This window comes from Pogona vitticeps, chromosome 2 (genome assembly GCF_051106095.1).
Source record: "Pogona vitticeps strain Pit_001003342236 chromosome 2, PviZW2.1, whole genome shotgun sequence".
Taxonomy (NCBI): domain Eukaryota; kingdom Metazoa; phylum Chordata; class Lepidosauria; order Squamata; family Agamidae; genus Pogona; species Pogona vitticeps.
Window position 1 is genome coordinate 241,141,527 of NC_135784.1, and position 17,375 is coordinate 241,158,901.

Genomic DNA, 17,375 nt, shown 5'->3' on the forward strand with positions numbered 1-17,375 from the left:
TTGAAACCCAGTATGTCAGTCTTACATATGGTAAAGGAACCTAAAAGCTATCCAGAAGAAGAAAGTAAGTTATAAGGGATGTCAATTTTTGTTTTGGTTCACACTGGAATTAATCCTTTTGGGATAAATGCCAACTGTAATGAACATATGCTTCTGATTTTCTTCTTGAATGGCCACTAAGTTCTGTAGGACTCTTAGGTAAAATTTGGGTGTCAGTTTATCTGACTTGAAAAAAGGTACCCCCTAAGGCAGAGGTCCCCAACTCGGTTCTGCCAAGGCCTCGGTCTGTGGCCTTGGCAGGACCAAACTGCAGAGACAGATCTCCTGCCCCCTACCTGCACAGGTGCCCCGCCCATCTGCACATGTGCATGCATGTTCTCTGCCCACCCATGGGCACATACCCTGCATGTGCGCCCTGCCCACCCATAAGCACCCCCATCCACGCATGTGTGCAAGCACACCCCGCCCACCCACGAGAGTGCCCAGCCCACCCACGTGGGGGTGCCCTCCTGTGTAAAGCCCCCCCAACTGCTCCACGGTTTAGAAAAGGTTGGGGACCACTGCTCTAAGGTGTGCGTCACTCTGCTTTCCTCTGTGCAGCTTTCCTCCTCATTTCCAGCCCCCTTGGTTCCAGTCATGATGGAACCCCATGCGCAAGGGGGGGGGGAATCAAAGTAACGTGCACACACAAGCGAAGTTCTGCATGTGAAAGGTGACGCTCCACCCAGCGGGGCTGAAAATTAGAGGGTACATTGCCTAACAATTCTACCTCATTTTGCCATCACTGCTCAGATTTCATGATTTGCAAATCAAAGTCATGCCTTGCTGATTGAAACATGATTCAATTATGTACAAAGGGAGTGTCTAAGTTCTTGAATTGTATCAGCTGATATTTATGAAAGGAAGTCTATATAAAGTCTTATTATCCTATATAAAAACTGTTTAAACTGATATAATACACATCTAGGATAGTATAAATACTTAGGAATTGTTACAGCAATGCATTCACATACACAGTGTTCTAGCACAGATGTAATTTATAAATTCTTCTAACTGGTCAGAAACTGAGAATATCATATTTGCACCGTGCTAGTTAAAACATTTGTACTAACACTGACAAGTTGTTCTTTGATAAGAGAGAAACAGTTCTTACTTCCTCCGCATAGGACAGTCTTTCATGAAATGTCCAATTTTACCACAAATTCTGCAGCATCGATCATTAGGGGCTAGTTCTCCTTCTGTCAATACTTCCGGATCAAAAAAATATTCCTTAGAAAATAATTACAAGAAGTTAGCATCTGACTCTTAAGAAAGCACTTATTTTTTTGTCTACTTCAGTATTGGTAAACACTAATAATTAACAAAATAAGAAAAAGCATGCCAAATCAGACTGAAAACCTCCTTGGGGCCACATTCTGTTTACATAGGGTTCAATCAGTTGCTTAAGGGCAGGACAAGAGTACAACAGGACCTTCCTACTCATATGCCTCACCAACTGAGATACAGAGGCATACTGCCTCCAATACTGGAGGTAATATGCAGCCATCATGGAGATGTTCAATTTCTATGAATTGTCTTTCAAAGACATCCAAGTTGAAGACTACTGATACATCTTGTAGCAGCAAATTCCACAGTTGAGGTTTATGAAGTAGTTTTTCCCATCCTCTGAAATCTCCCTCCATTCAGCTTCATGGGATGATCCAAATTCACAGAGAAATCCTTCTGCCTATCAATTTTCCCCATAGCATGCATCCTTTCATAATCACCGATGTCGCTACTCCATTACTTGTCTTTTAGTTAAGCTAAACAGCCACAAATATTGCAGCCTCTTTATTCACAGGAGATTTGCCCAGTCTTGTGATCACCTTGTCTGCCCTTTTCTGCATCTTTTCCAGCTCTACAACATCCTCTGAGAGGGACTGCCTATGACTTGTTTAATGCATTAATTTGCTTTTGTTTTTTAAATAACCTGTAAGGATTCTAGAGAAGCATCAAATAAAACTACAGAAATCCATCTTTGAATCCAATCTAGTTGTAGATTTATCTAGATTTTCATTTGTGTCTGCAAAGCTGCACGCTGTAATGCTCATCTGAAGATAAGTGAGAAGAAAGACTCTGTAGATGTACTCACCAAAGAAATTAAATACATCTGCTGAGTTTTCCCTTGTTGCTATTATTTTCATGTCCAAGTGGCTTACACGCAATCAAAGTCATGCAAGTGCACTTTGGATGAATATATGAAATCCATGGAAAGGGAGAATAGATAGGTCATATAAGTACAGTAAACTGAAAAATGTGGGGCACTATTTTAACAGCAAATACTATATATAGCATGACCTCTGCTTCCCTCTAGTGTCCAGCTCTGGTAACTTCATCTTAAGAAACATTTATTTTATTTTAATTTTGATATTTTAAAAATATTTTCAGACCACAGATAAGTGAATCAACAGATAGTGATCCTGCAGATGAGGGGGTACTACTGAATGACCAGGTGACATCACTCTCTCCCAATCCATTGAATTCACTGGATGTAAGAGCTTCAATTTCTTTCATACAGATATCATGGGCATACATAGTTTGATTTTAGATGTGCAGTTTCACCTTACAGCCTATGTGGTTTCTGTGCTCATCAAGAATAGTTAATATACACACTAAAATGTTTAGTAGAAGGAATTTTGACAAAAGACTCTTTAATAAAATTAAGTTATATAAACAAAATACTTTAATATGGCCAATCTTTTAAATAGAGATACCTGCCAATCTTGGATGTACACGTATAATTTCGTTTTTCTACAAGTGGTCAAATTCCTGTTTCGTAGTTATGCTAGAGGAAGGGGTGGAATTCACTTTGGCAAATTGCTGCTAATTAAAAAGTTCCTGCTTGGATTTCATAGTGCACACCATGTGGGTAGCTTGGTGCATGGCCAGGAATCTAAGTGAGGGCTCATTAATTAGTGGCAATTTGTCACTGCAAAAATAGGCCATTTCCCTTCTGCTAATATAACTGCCCAGTACAATTTTGGCACTGAGGGTTATGCAGATATTCCCATATCGCTGGTGGGGCAAAAATATCCCAATACAATATTTGCAATGCATTTTTGTTGTTAGATTTCTAGCATACTACGAGGAGGCTGCCACTTGTGCCCCGGGCAGATTGTCTGCCCCATCCCCAAGAGCCCAGGTAGAGCAGCTGCTCTGAGCTTTCAAGAAGGCTAGAAGGAAGAAAGCCCAGGTGTCTCTGGGGAGATGGGGGAGGGGATGCACCTGGAAGGTTACGGAGAGAGCCTGCCAGCAGGGTTAAAAGAATGTGGGGGGAAAGTTTTGGGGTCTTATGGGCTTGCAGCACCTGGTGGAGGGTCGAAAGAGGAGGAAGAGACATTGGCCTCAGCGGCAGAAGAGCTGAAACCCCACTTCTCCATGATGGATGATCTGGCTTGGGACTGAGAGGATGAACCCTGGCAGAAGTTGGCATGCAGGTTCCATGTGGCAAAGGGCCAAAGCTGGAGAAAAGAGGCTTCCACCATGCCAGCCCTGGAGAAGGCTCCTGCCCCACCAGCTCCGTGGTGCCTGAGATGCCTGACAGGGTCCTGTGGAGCCCATGCCAATCCAGCTCGGGTGCTGGCAGTGCAAATGTCAATGCAAGAGGAGAAGGAGGCCCCTCGAGGAGCAAGAAAGCAGCTAACGCTCACTGTCCAGCTGCCTCAGTGACAGGAGCCAAGGCCAGCACTGAATTGACTGTATCAAGCAGACCAGTGCAGGAAACCCAGTCTTCTGGGGTGGGGGTGGGGGCAATGATGGGGAACCACTGCGGAAAGCACTTGGCTTTATTTATTCAAATAAAGAATACAGCAACATGGAGTAAATGAAATTATTGGTGAGAGATGTAAAGGCCACCAGGGCTGCAGAGGGCAGTGGCAGTGGACCTCAAACACACTCACCATTTTTGAAGGATATTCTTTAGGGAATCCTCTTACTGGAGTGCCAAACACTCTCCTGCCATTGATAAAAGCCTTCATTATAAAGTTTGTCACTAGAATAATCAAACAAAAATAATTAACTGTCTAAATGGAAAAAATCACATGTCAATTACATGAGCATTTTTGTTCAAGATAAGTAGGACAAGAAATCTTACTTTTTCTTGATAATCCAGCACCAAGGTTATGATTCAGATCAAAAGGATCTACAAGTAGAACATGACACACTTTAGTGAAAACCCGCTTTAAGGAGTCAATCAGGCTTAAAAAAGAAATTTCTTTCAAATGAAGTTAAAATGGGAATATTCAACACTTCTTCCCCTTTTGCTCTCTCTCCCCTGAAATAGAAAGGAAACACTGAAGACTGTAAGTTTTTGAAAACTGAAAATATTTCAATGATAGAACAGTCTTTTGAACTGAAAACCATCCGTGGAACATTCTAATGCATCAAACTTTATTTCACTAAAACGATCCATATAAGAAGGGAAATAAAATTCCAATACTAAGGAACAGAAAGGACCAATGAAAGTAGGCTTGCTGGGACCATGTTTTAACTACAGTTACAGGGACAGAAAGAGTTGTTGGTAGAGCTAGGCCACCATCATGACCAGTTCCTGGCAGATAGTTAGCAAGGGACAACTACAGCAAATGCAAATCAAGAGAAACAGATGCATAAATAAGTTACAGGCATGGTCAATGTCAAGCACTGAGAGATGAACACATGAAGCACAGTGCGGAAGTGGCTCTAAAGCAGGTTCAGAGTGCAACTAAGCAGGTTATAAACATCTTCACCACTATGTTTATATATCAGTCTTATTTTTTTAATGCAATACTTCTTTGTTTACTCAGTGTTCCATATCCCTTTCTTTAAAGCAGGGATAGAGAATGTGTGGCCAACCAAATACAAATGGACTGGAACCTCCAACAACCACTGAACTCTAGGTACTGTCCTAACATAACCAATGAAGTATTTAAGGAACTTGGCTCTTATAGTAAAATGACTTTTGAAAAATTGGTAGGAAAACTATCGTAATTTGTAGTAATACCTTCAATCACTATGTATTTTGAAGTCCATTGCTTCTTGAATGTCGTAAGCAAATTTTTTCTTCGGATGCAGATAACATGTTCTTTAAAATCAAATTCTTCAGTATAAAAACGCAGAAGTCCCAGCCATAACTCTCCAATGGATTCCTTGTTCTTACCATTCTCTGGCCAAACTGCTGGCTGAAATTAAGAAAAAAGTTTGTGTTTCTTTGACATTCAGTACTTTAGTCTTACCATACATAATGAAATATCAGATAAAGATCCATTTAAGTATTTCAGGGCAGTTGAACCTACTAAGGTGTTGCGTCAAAATACATAGTTGTTGAAGCCTTACATAAAATTTAAAGCATAACAAAATTCAGGTTATGTATGTAACTTGCACACTTTTAAATTTATTCATTAAACAAAATGAAATTACATTTCAATCTGCCCAAATAAAGCATAGTTTTACCAATCCAATTTCAGGGAGGAATATACTCCAAACAAATTCAGCATTTTATAAATTATAATCACTGTAAAATATGAACAAACAGGTGGGGGTGACCTGTATACTTGAAACACACAACTTGTGTAGTCTACAATCCCTACATTTTAGAACAACTAAAGCAGCAGTGGGTAACTTCCAAATGTTGAGGGCTATTTTCAATCTTTGCTAGAGGGTCAAGGGCTACAATTTGTGTTTTATGCCCCATTTCAAGTTTTCTAAGCCAACTTAAAAATATATATTTTTAGAGACAGGGAATGACTGGTAGGCCACTTCTGATTTTTCAAAAAGAAACTTTATGATTAGAGATGGCGATGATTCACCATTTTGGTGAGTCGTCCTGCTTCGTGAGTTGTCAAAAGTTGATGACTCACAAAGCATGAAGTTGCTCCCATGAAGTGACCAATAATGACTGTTACATACAGCTATGACATCACCTGCCCGTCACTGCTGAAGCTGTGTGTCATCTACCAATGGCGTGACGGGGGTGGGACATAAGGGGTGGAGCTGTTGTATACAAGGGGAAGTGAATGGTGTGAGAGATTCAGATAGGGCTTGGAGATAGGGCCAGATAGGGCTTTGAGATAGGGCTTTGAGATAGGGTTGAGATAGGGAGTTAGGGCTTGGAGATACTGTGAGATAAGAACTGTGCTATATAGTGAGGGTCTGTGAGAGTGTGTGTGTGATTGTTATATTATTATAGTGATTGCTTTATTATTTATATTCAAGTGATTTTCCCTTCCTTTTGTTTGTACACAATAAACCTTAAGTTTTTATTTTGAATTCATACTTTGGCCTGAAGATTCATTTGAGGGAATGGTTGGTGGCAATGGAAACAAAGAGTGATTGAGTGTGACGTAACGGCCCCTTTGTGAGGTATAAGGAGGATGTTACAATGACGTTGTCAATTTGTGGGGGGTTGATCATTAAAAAAAAAAAACACCCCACTGCCCCTCTTCCGATCATACACACACACACACACAAAATCACCATTCTGCCATGGCAGCAATAGGCAGCCACCCCCCACAGCCAGCCAACCCCACAGCGTACCCCCCACCCCTTCCTTTTCCTACCTTAGCCCTTCCCCACCCCCATCAACACCCCCCTAACTTATTGGCTGCTGCTGAGGTCTCTATCAGGCCTTCGCAGCCACGGCATGTAAAAAGGGAGACTGGTTGCCCTTTACAAATATGGTGGCTGCAGTTTCATTTAGAGTAGGGAAGCTGCAGCCGCCATCTAAGGGAACCCAGGCTGCCCTTTGCAAAGATGGCAGCTGCAGCTTCCCTACCCTAAATGAAGCTGCAACCGCCATCTTTGCAAAAGGCAGTCTCCCTTTTACATGCCGTGGCTGGGAGGCCAGAAAGAGACCTTGGCAGCAGCCATTAAGGTAAGGGGGTGTCAGTGGGGAAGAGATAAAGTAGGGAGAGGAAGGGGGGTAGGCTGTGGGGTTGTGACTGCCTATCTGCTGCCCATCAGCTGATTGGTGGCTGGTAGGCAGAATGGTGTTTTTTGGGGTTTTTTAATACGAAGGACAAATAAAAACAGGTAAATATTGATCCTTTCATATTTGTGGGGCTTCCTGGAACCCACAAATATGAAGGGATGAATATTTAACAAATTGGCTATTTTTGTCAAAAAAGCTGATCTGTTTTCATATTCATCCCGATGTCTATTTATGATCTAAAACGTCCTGGGGGAGAGATTTGATGTACTGTTCAGATTACACCCCTCACAGACCTTGAAAGGTGTTCTTTGCATATTAGGGGCCAAAAATTTTATTGGGGGTTTATGGGAGCTGAAGAGGCATGGGCAGTGCATTGGATTCGGGGGGGGGGGGAGAGGCGGTGGCAGGGAGGCAAAGGCATGATGTATAATCTGTTTTGTCCATCCTTACTTGAGCAGACTTCCTAACTTTACCTTCAAGGTTCACGATTAATGTCTTCTCCACTGACCCACTAAAATTGTTTTTCCAAGTCTACTAATTTAAACTCAGAAATATAGATTATGAATCAAGTTCAAGGAATCCTGTGCAACTTTGTGCACAGAAGGCTGATGGGAGTAATCAGCCAGAGCTTTTTATCTTTAAAATTCATATTCCACCCCCTCACCCAAATTCTGAGGCTCCCTAAGGATCCCTTCAGACCTGAGGAAACCTTGGGAGCCTCAGGATGGGGTGGAGCCTTTATTGATGGAAAATCACCACTGGAACTGGGACTGCCACTGGTGACTTTCAGACATAAAAGAGTTCCTCCCCCCCCCCCCCACCAATCCACATAGACTTCCTCAAGTTTAAAGGGATCCATAGGGAACGTTCTGTGGGGAAGAGAATAGGAAATGTTTAGTTCAAGATAAAAACCCATGGCTGATGACATCATCTGCCTTATGTCACAGAGCCTACTATAGTACGATTTACTATACTAAGCAATGGGACTTTGGACTATAAAGAGGAGAGGGAGTGTGAGCCACTGCAATGTTATTGTCTTGTTTAAGTTGAAGAGTATAGTGTTCTAGAACACTAAAAGCAATGTTTTTTCAATCCTTTTCCATCCCAACACATTTCAGTCATTTTTTCCTCCATTGTTCTGCCAAAGATTAGAAATGTGAACTTGAAGATGTGGCATTTTATCTTACCAGTTCATCTACTCTGTCAAAGAAATAGACATTCCAACCATCAACTTGAATTTCAGGTTTTTTTGGCTCTTTGTAGATCTAAGGAAAGAAACAAGAGTCAGGACACAGTTTAAGATTTGCAGCTTTTGAATTATGTTGGCAAGTGTATCAAAATTTAAATATGTATTATACCTCTTGAAGAACAGGAATGACAGGTGGGTTTCTCTGCTGAAGGAAATAGAGCACCATAAGAGTGTAAGCATAGGAGGATAAGCTGCCTCTAGATGCATCACCAATGTCACACATCTGAAAAGAGGGAGAAATTAATTGCAAAACCTGACTGGTGTTGCATTTTATCCAATGTTACCTCTCACACTACTTTACCTTGGTAAATACTTTCATTGTGTAACAGAGATATTTAACTCTGGGATCAATAGCTGCATAACAGGACAGAAGTCTTGTATTATGCAAAGCCTATAAAAAAAGAAGATCAAATGTAAAGTAGAGATGACAAAGAATATTTCTGGCTCAGCAAGTTCTATGAAAATGTGTTCACATGCAAAAGAATTACGATGTTTCAGAGCCACTCAAGTTGGATTTGTTAAGGTGGAACCCTTTAATCTTTTACTATTAAAGACAAAAATTCAACTTATTTTTAAGACAACAGAATATTAAAAATAAAACTTAAAATGAGATACTTTTGAATTTTTTTTCTGGCTAGATATATTTTAATGTTTAGCTATTTCTACAGTCCATGGTGGAACAAGACACTGAAGGGACAACTATGACATCTTTACTCTTTGATTTTTCAAATGTTCTTGATCTGTTCACACAATACTTCATTTTCCTTTTTGTCAGCATGAAAGAAGGCATTAAATGCAATTAAAGGCATGTTGCCCGTTGCAGTCCCAGTTCCAGTGGTGATTTTCCATCACTCAATAAAATACAAATTAGCCCTTTTGGTAAGACTTATCAAATGAATGTTTAAAAGAGTTTTTGCATAACAGATTAGAAGATGCTCTTACCAATGTGTTGTACAAACTGATGTCTACTTCAAGACCACTTCGGACATGAAAGAACTTGACAATTGGCACTTTAGCAGTTGTAATGGGTAATATATTTCTTAGACCTGAGAAAATAGGAAAGATGGATTTATACCTATTGAATTGAATGGCAGCATTACAACAGAAACCCAGCATTGTATAATGTATAGCAGTGGCCCCAACGTTGGGCCTCCAGATGTTCTTGGACTACAACTCCCAGAAGCCTTCACCACCACCTCTGCTGGCCAGGATTTCTGGGAGTTGAAGTCCAAGAATATCTGGAGGCCCAAGGTTGGGGACCACTGATGTATAGGCTCCAGCCCCATGCACGTATAGTTGTTGATGCCTCAGTGAATTCAACACATCTTATTTTAGCGCTTCCTTTTTCAAATAATTTTCCAGGGAATATTTTATCATGGGTTTCTCTATTTAAAGAATAGTAACAGCCAACAAACAGCTGGCCTGCCACTAGTGGTGCTTCCCTAGAATTCACAGCTATTAGGGAATCTTCTACACATTCAAGGACTAAATTCATGACAAGTGACAGTGTCACTGAATTATGTGAATGAATTATTCATCTCAGCTTCAGAGGCATATTCTTTCAAATGAACAGGAGTTGATGGCAGATAAGTCAGTGTGAAAATGATTTCTTGATGGCAAAGAGTTTAAGAAACCACTCTTTTAATGCATTATATTTGAAAGCAATAACAAAAGTGGTAACTAAACCTACTTTAAAGTTTTAACAGGCTTCTCAGCTGGAAAACCTCGTTTCAATAAAATCAAGGCAGTCTCTTCCCTTAGGTTTACAGCAAAATATGTGAGATGTATTTGTTTACAACTAAAGAAACAGCTACTAAGTGCTTGCTGTTAAGCTACATTTACACTTGGTATTATACTCAACAATTCTTCCTGCATTTCATAACAGTACTCCCACATCTCCATTCAATGCCTATGATGAGTCTGTTTGTTAATAGTCAGAATCCCACAAGGATTTTACTCCAGACTAAGTGGAATCTGGTTACGTAACAGTGGAAGAAGTTGTAAGCTTCATCACATGCCAGTCGTAAGACCAGGTGCAAGACTGGTAACTTGCTAACTTGTAATCTGCTGCTGATTGATTTCTCATATTTCACATATATTTCATTTCACTAGGGGTCGGTGATGAGAAATACTGAAATCAAGGTTCCTTTTAAGGTGAATGCCTGTGTGACATAAATCATACTCTTGAATATAAAATAAATAAATAAATAAAAATTTAAAAATAAGAGCACATTTCCAAGAAAAGAAAGGTTACCTGAATGTTTCTTGAGAACACGTGCAAGTTCTTCAATAATTCTTATACAATCAAGACCCTGTGACAGAAAAAGGATTCTATTGTACTATTGACATATTCTAATATTCCTGTTAATTATTGCTTATGGAAAGCTTGGGTTCCTATTCAGTCAGTATTAAAACATGTAGAACCCACATGCATTGAAGAGAGTGGCCTGGCTCTGCCACTATCTATCACTGCTTTCAACACATGAAAGTGACACTGAAAGGAAATTGCTCTGTCTGAGTAGCCTCTCCATGTCTACCAAAATTTTGGGTTCTGGTTGTGGCCAAGCTACATGGAGACAGCAGGACTTCCCCCTCTTCAGACTGTCATTTTCTCATGTCAAAAGTAATGGAGGGAGTGGGGCTAGTGTTCTTCCCACAACAAAGTGGGCATCATGTGCTTCAGCAATGACTGAATAGTGCTTTGGTGATCAGTTTCATTGTTTAACACACCAATTCATATGGCTTACAGCTCAAACAGATTGCAGTAATGCAAAAACTTTGTGTGAAACCTGCTTTAACATGTGACATACGCTTAGGCTGCATACGGTCTTTTCTACAATTTCAAATTCAGAAAATTGCAAGCATATGCAACATATCCTGTTCTTACAAAGCAATCCATGCTGAATAATGAAAGCAAAGTGAAAAAAAAACTGGCATTCACTCTACTTGGAGCTGAATCAGTTTTGTGTGTAAATACAGTGCCACTGGAACTTTACTGTAATACATTTCATAGAAGCAAAATAAAAATAAAAATAAATTGTGCTATATACCTCTTATTTTAAATGCAGACTTTTAAATTGTCAACTTTATATTTACCTATTTTCATGTTTTTTTTTCTTTTGTAGCCCAGTCTCTCTACCCCCAACCCCCAGATATAATTTTATGTTTCGGCATCCTTTGGAATTAATAAAACACTTCAAGCACTGGTTTAGGCATCAGGTGCCTTTTTCAGAAGTGGCACTGACAATCTTTTTTGATTCTTAAGCAGACAGTAGAGTTGGGGAGGGTATCTGTCTGAGGTCCAGGGGAAAGCATATGCAAACCACTAGACTGCAAAAACTGCACAACCTGTGTTAAAACGAGGAAGGAAGAATGAAAGGAAGAATTCTGCATTTTGCTTCTCTGCTCTACAGCCTCCAAATGGATATGCTGGAAGAGGTTTGCAGTCTACTACACTAACAAAGGCAGAAAAAGCCATGCACTGAAAACTACTTTTAACAGATGCAAATAGCTATAATTATTTTCATTCCCTAAGCTGCTTCACATATCTAAGGTGACTGTCAGGCACCACTTATATAATTAATTCTGGCCAAAATTACTATAGAGATTATTGCATACTGAGTCATGCAACTCAGCACACAACAGGTAATATATAACAATGATTGCTTAATCTGAGGCAATTTGACTCCAAATGTTTTGTAGTTAGTGTTATGCTGGCAGAATTATGGAAGAGGAGTATGGCCAATAATAATTTAAAAAAGAAAAAGCAGTCCCTATAATTAAGATGATGTTACACAAATGTTTTAGTACAAACATCTCCTAAAGGATGATGGGAGTCATCATCCAACACATCTGCAAAGTGGTGGGCTGGGGAAAGTTGTTTCAAGGGGTATATTGATAAGACAATATATGTTATTTACTGAATATGCACTTTGAAATAAAAGGAAAGATTTACTAAATAAGCTTGAATGATGAAATAGTGAACCTGATTATTTATCAGCTTTGCAATGGATAATTATTACTAATACAACATGTAAATGCATGTGGAACAAAACAGCTCAGAAAATAAAAAAGATGAAAGACAGGTAATGCTGTATGTTAATAAAGTTTCCAATGTTTAAAGCTACCTCAGCAGTTTCCAGACCCTCAATTGTCATACAAATGTCAAGATCACTTTGCTTGAAGCCAAATCCATTCTTTGAAGAGCCAAACAAGTTTAATTTTGTGCCTATAAGGAAGGATGTGTTTCAGTGAAAGTAACTTAAAATTAGGCCAGTTAACAGCATAAGGAAATCTAGAAATAAGAAATATAGGCATATACACTTAAATTTTCTGCTTGCTATCACATTTAGCAGAGCAAGCTAAAAATATAAAAATATTCTCAAACAGTCTCAAATTCTGCAAAATATTCTAAAATTATATAAAATAAGAATTTTAACTACAAGGAACACCTGGAAATTCTTGCTGGATGAATCTTTCAAGGTTTTGCCGTATGTATTCACGAGCCTGGTCCTCTATAACATTTGGAGCAAAATCCTCTGTTAAAAAGACAGTTATGAATTCAGTTTAGGAGGATCATGACCATAAGTGAGAGATATACCAAACAGATATTTCTACTAATATTTTTAAACAGCATTGCTCTACATCATAATTATCTGATAGTCTTAGTAAAGCAGGAAAAGTGCTGGATATATGGTGCTATGAGAGAACAGAAAAGCATCATGCAATACCCAACAGTTGACAACCTGACGTAAAAGAACCAATATTAATTCAGAAAAATGAATTTTTGTAAGAAGAAATTCTAGTTACATTATATGAGACTGCATCTTTTCTTATAGTAAACAAACACAAAGAGAAGACATAGTGAACTCTGTGTACATTTTGTATCAGCTACTAGTTACAAAGTGTATAAATTTATTCAGAAGCAACAGGAATTTAGCAATATTCTTAGATATGTACTCTCTCTCTCTCTTTCTCTCTCTGGGTCAGCAGCAGACACTAGTTGGGAAATTTAGATGATAAAACAACACAGTCATGACTTGCATCAGGAAAGTGACTGGAAAAATTGGATATTTTAACCATTTAAATACCCAATATGACCTATAAGCAGGGCTTGAAAAATTTTAGAATGTCTCACCAGTCAGTCAAAAATTTCACAAATCAGCATGACCGGACTGTAGCCTTGCAATTTATGTTTAAACTTAAATTTAAATTTAAACTAGGCACTTTCTACATAACAATGTATACAAACCCAACATAAATATACCCTCAGACTTGGGTTGTTTTATTACCTGCGTGCCTGTGGGGTCATGAAGCTTGTACTGTATTTTGAATGTCTCCAGCAAAAATAAAACTGAAAGCAAAAGTGCCTGGCCTCTGAAGGAGCTACTGTAGGTCCTTCGGTTGAAATTGGGAGCAGGGAATCTCCATATTCTCCAGCATGGGGCTACTCTACATTCTCCCGCTGAGCTATATATCTATGTGACGCTCTCTCTTCTCTTGAGAAGAGGGCTGTTTTTCCTTTTGCAATGGGAAGGGGGGGGGAGGACCGTAGGATCAGAGAGAGAGAGAGAGAGAGAGAGAGAGAGAGACTGAGGGAGCTGTGGCTCGTCAAGCAGCTTTTTTTCACTTGTCACAGACGAGTGGAGGAGTAGATTTTTCAAGCCCTGCCTATGAGCAGCTGGAGGAAATGGAAAAGCAGTCCCAGTAAGAGAAATACTAAGAACTTTTCTTAAGCCCGATGTTAAGCCTGCAATTAAAATAAAGTTTTGTGAACTTACTATGACACTGGATGCACACTTGATCCAACATACTGGAAAATTTGGGTGTTAATGGTGGCAAAGGATCTAGCTCAATTTTCTTGAAGTCTTCTGGACAGTCTCTTTTTAGGTGACCTTCCCGCTTACATAAGCTGCACACGATTGTAGGAGCCTGCATCAAAATAAAGCAAGGCACATTTAAATATTTATCTGATTTGATCTGAATCACTCCCTAGCTTCTGAAACTACAAAGTGGAAGAGAAACCAGGCAGCAGTTAGCAACCATTGCTTAGTCATGGGTATACATGGGGAGACTGAATTTATCATCTGAGAGGATTAACTTAATGAATTAGGCATGATTTAAGTTTTGTATTACTGAGGGCCAACCTATTCTCCTAATCACAGTGCGGAGGTCAGAACAATCTAATCTCCCCATGGATGGTCAGGATTCTCAAATACCAGAGTTACCTAAGAGTGAGGGGTTTCAGTGTCATGTAGTGTGATTGTACGAGACCAATTATTTCATAACTAGGCTCCACCAGACATTTGGAAAGCCTGCCACAACCAGGTCTGCCTGCGAACTGGTTATCTTTGTTTCACTGTATGGGGGTTGGGGGGGCAGCAATGCCAGACTTCAGGGATGAAATACCCTGAGAGCAGTTTCAACAGAAGTGATACTTCACAAATGCTATGGAAGTCAATGATTGAGTCTTTATCACTTTGCACAGCAGGAGTGGGAACCTCCAGTTCATGGGCCTACTCTGGAAATTACACTACTATGCTGCTTCCACAGAAAAGCATGAGCTGGAATTTAAGCACCACAATACACACAAGAGTTTGACAGATATTATTACCTTTCCTTTTGTGAAAATAGATCTATTAAACTCATAGCAGAATTCAGATTTACTACTCTGGTCTATGGCTATGTTGCTTTCTGAAAACTTCTCATTTTCAACACTGTCCCCTTTATTCAAATCTGCTCTTGGAAGTTCATCCTCATTCTTCTCGAATTCATTATCTTCATATTTGAGAGACATAAACAGTTCTTCCTCTTCAGACAGAGCTTCCTCAATGCCAGATCCAGTGTATGTGTTGTCCAGTTCATCTTCAGTATTGATAACATTCCTATGTTGTTTCTGGTTTACAATACTGTGTTCTTCTTCATCTTCTTCTTCCTCTTCTACCTCCTCTTCCTCTTCTGAGTTATCCATTTCAAATACTTGTTCCTGAGTTGGTGGTTCCAATTTGACCAGCGAATCATCCAATTCATCAGTACCTTCTGTGCTCTCTTCGTCAACATCAACCTTATCTTCCAACACACTACTGCATTCTAACCCAAACTCATCAAGAGCTGCCACCATGTTTTGAAAACTTTCCAAATCAGAAATGCTGTCAGTTTCAACATCATGTTCATTAGTTGGCATCGCAAGGTCCCCACTTTCACTGTCTTCATCCAAACCTTGATTAATATCCAAATGACCTTCCCATTTTCTAACATGTTCATGCTGTTCTTCTTCTTCGTTTCCACTCTCTGTCTCTTCACAGCTTGGCTTAAGTTCATCATTGTCACCAGATATAAATTCTTCAATTATACAGTCTGAGTCCTCATGAGAAATTCCTAAATCATCGATACCATCTGTCAGCTGTTCTTCCACAAAGTTTTCAGATCCAAATATCTGAGAGGGCTCAAACGTGTGCTCCTGAGAAAAATACAGACTTTTCTTGGCAGGAACTACATAATTGTCTACTATATTTCCCTCTGTTTCATCATGTGCAGTTTTCATGTCAGGTATATCATGTTTCAAAGCACTCTCCTCAGGTTCTAGAAGTGCAATGGATTCAGGAAGGCTCTTCTGGTTATTTTTTGTACTCTGCTTATGTGGCATAGCGAAATACTTGTATGTTGCCCGTAAACAGTGAAGAATATATTCATATACCAACTGACTATTAAGTGTTCGTGCGACATTTCTCTTCACAGAATAAGGATCTGAAGGAAAGAAAAATCAAATTCAAATACTGACACATTACTGAAGGTGTTTCTCCAGGTTTAAATATGACTTATTAATCACATTTTTATTCACCTTGCCATTTCAAGTGATGTCTCAGGTGAAATAAAAAGTATGAATAAAAAACCAAGTCAAGACACATAAACAGGAAATTATAAAAACCACAGAGAACTCGCTTTATTTGCAGAATGTAGGAAACCTCTAATGAAACAAAAGCTTCAGCTTCCAACAAACTGCAGAGGAAAGAGACCACTCTAAACTGCCTCAAAAGGCAGTTGGAAAAGGTGAGTTTGTACATGCCGTGAAAATGCTGTGCTACGTGCCTGCTGTGAACCAGCATGTCAAGCATGACCTAAGCTGTTTAACATACCAAATATTTTTAAAAGTTCAGAATACTGTAATGGAAGCAACTTCCAGGGACTAAAGTGTACACTGTATAGAGAGATACATGAAACAGTATCTTCCTTACTGTGATTCCTTTACACTAACTGGGATCCAAGAAGCATTGGGGGAAAAGGTGCTTAATCCCTTCCCTAGCTATGTCCCCAAGTGGCTTTTTTGCCTATGGAGTTCTTCCCACAATGGGAAAAATCTTTCAAGTGGGGTGATCTGGTTGGCTCCAAGTACCTTGCTTTTGCAGACACATTTTGTTTGTGGCATTGCCTGGTTTTCACAAAAAGCAAACATCTATTGAATTCTCACTAGCTTTTGGGTGCTGTCCGGCATTATGTGAAGGAATACACCTGATTATGTATATTGTGATCATCAGTGGATGGCCTAGGCCAGTGATTCCCAATATTGGGCAACCCAGATGTTCTTCAACTGAAACATCCAGAAGTCTTCACCACTAGCTATGCTGGCTGGGGTTTCTGGGAGTTGCAGCCCAAGAACACCTGGGTTACCCTAACTTAGGAACCACTGGCCTACACTGAACCCTTCTACTCTATCAATTGTATAGGACAGGAAATATGTTATAACACCTTGTGTCTCAGCTGTACATTTTTATGCTTCTGGGAAGTCTTATATAAAAACAGAAGGTTTTACAAGCTTCCAGATCAAAATTGTTTGTTTCTATTTGTTTGTTTACAGAAACAAACACAATTTAAAAATTCAATTTAAATGCTTGCTCAGTTATGGAAACTAACTGAAGGACGGCAGTGGTTGCTTGAACACCTTGTAGACCTCAAAAACCCATTAGGGCTGCCAAAAGTTGAAACTGACTTAATGGCATGTATCTACAACAATAAACAAATATTACAGAACTTATTACATACATCAACTATCTTGTTGTTGTTGTTTTTTAAAACAGCTGACAATGAAAAGACCACCTCATTCACATGGCCAGCAGATGCTCACCTATGGCTTGCTACATGGAGCCAAGAGCCATAGGGAACAGTTGTAAGTGACTGCAATCT

The 17,375-nt window shown here is 39.5% G+C and overlaps 1 protein-coding gene across 2 annotated transcripts in view; it reads right to left on the reverse strand.

Moving 5' to 3' along the window:
• Nucleotides 1-17,375, reverse strand: part of TUT7 (terminal uridylyl transferase 7) — a 42,940-nt gene that overhangs the window by 4,856 nt on the left and 20,709 nt on the right. For both annotated transcript variants that reach the window (XM_020805821.3, XM_020805822.3), the window contains exons 13-25: nucleotides 14,809-15,941; nucleotides 13,976-14,126; nucleotides 12,647-12,733; nucleotides 12,323-12,423; nucleotides 10,450-10,507; nucleotides 9,138-9,241; nucleotides 8,497-8,586; nucleotides 8,305-8,418; nucleotides 8,134-8,211; nucleotides 5,021-5,198; nucleotides 4,133-4,180; nucleotides 3,939-4,030; nucleotides 1,154-1,269 (exon numbers count right to left, since the gene is read on the reverse strand). In XM_020805821.3, the coding sequence (XP_020661480.3) occupies nucleotides 1,154-1,269; nucleotides 3,939-4,030; nucleotides 4,133-4,180; nucleotides 5,021-5,198; nucleotides 8,134-8,211; nucleotides 8,305-8,418; nucleotides 8,497-8,586; nucleotides 9,138-9,241; nucleotides 10,450-10,507; nucleotides 12,323-12,423; nucleotides 12,647-12,733; nucleotides 13,976-14,126; nucleotides 14,809-15,941 (2,350 nt within the window). The remainder of the gene's footprint in view (nucleotides 1-1,153; nucleotides 1,270-3,938; nucleotides 4,031-4,132; nucleotides 4,181-5,020; nucleotides 5,199-8,133; nucleotides 8,212-8,304; nucleotides 8,419-8,496; nucleotides 8,587-9,137; nucleotides 9,242-10,449; nucleotides 10,508-12,322; nucleotides 12,424-12,646; nucleotides 12,734-13,975; nucleotides 14,127-14,808; nucleotides 15,942-17,375) is intronic.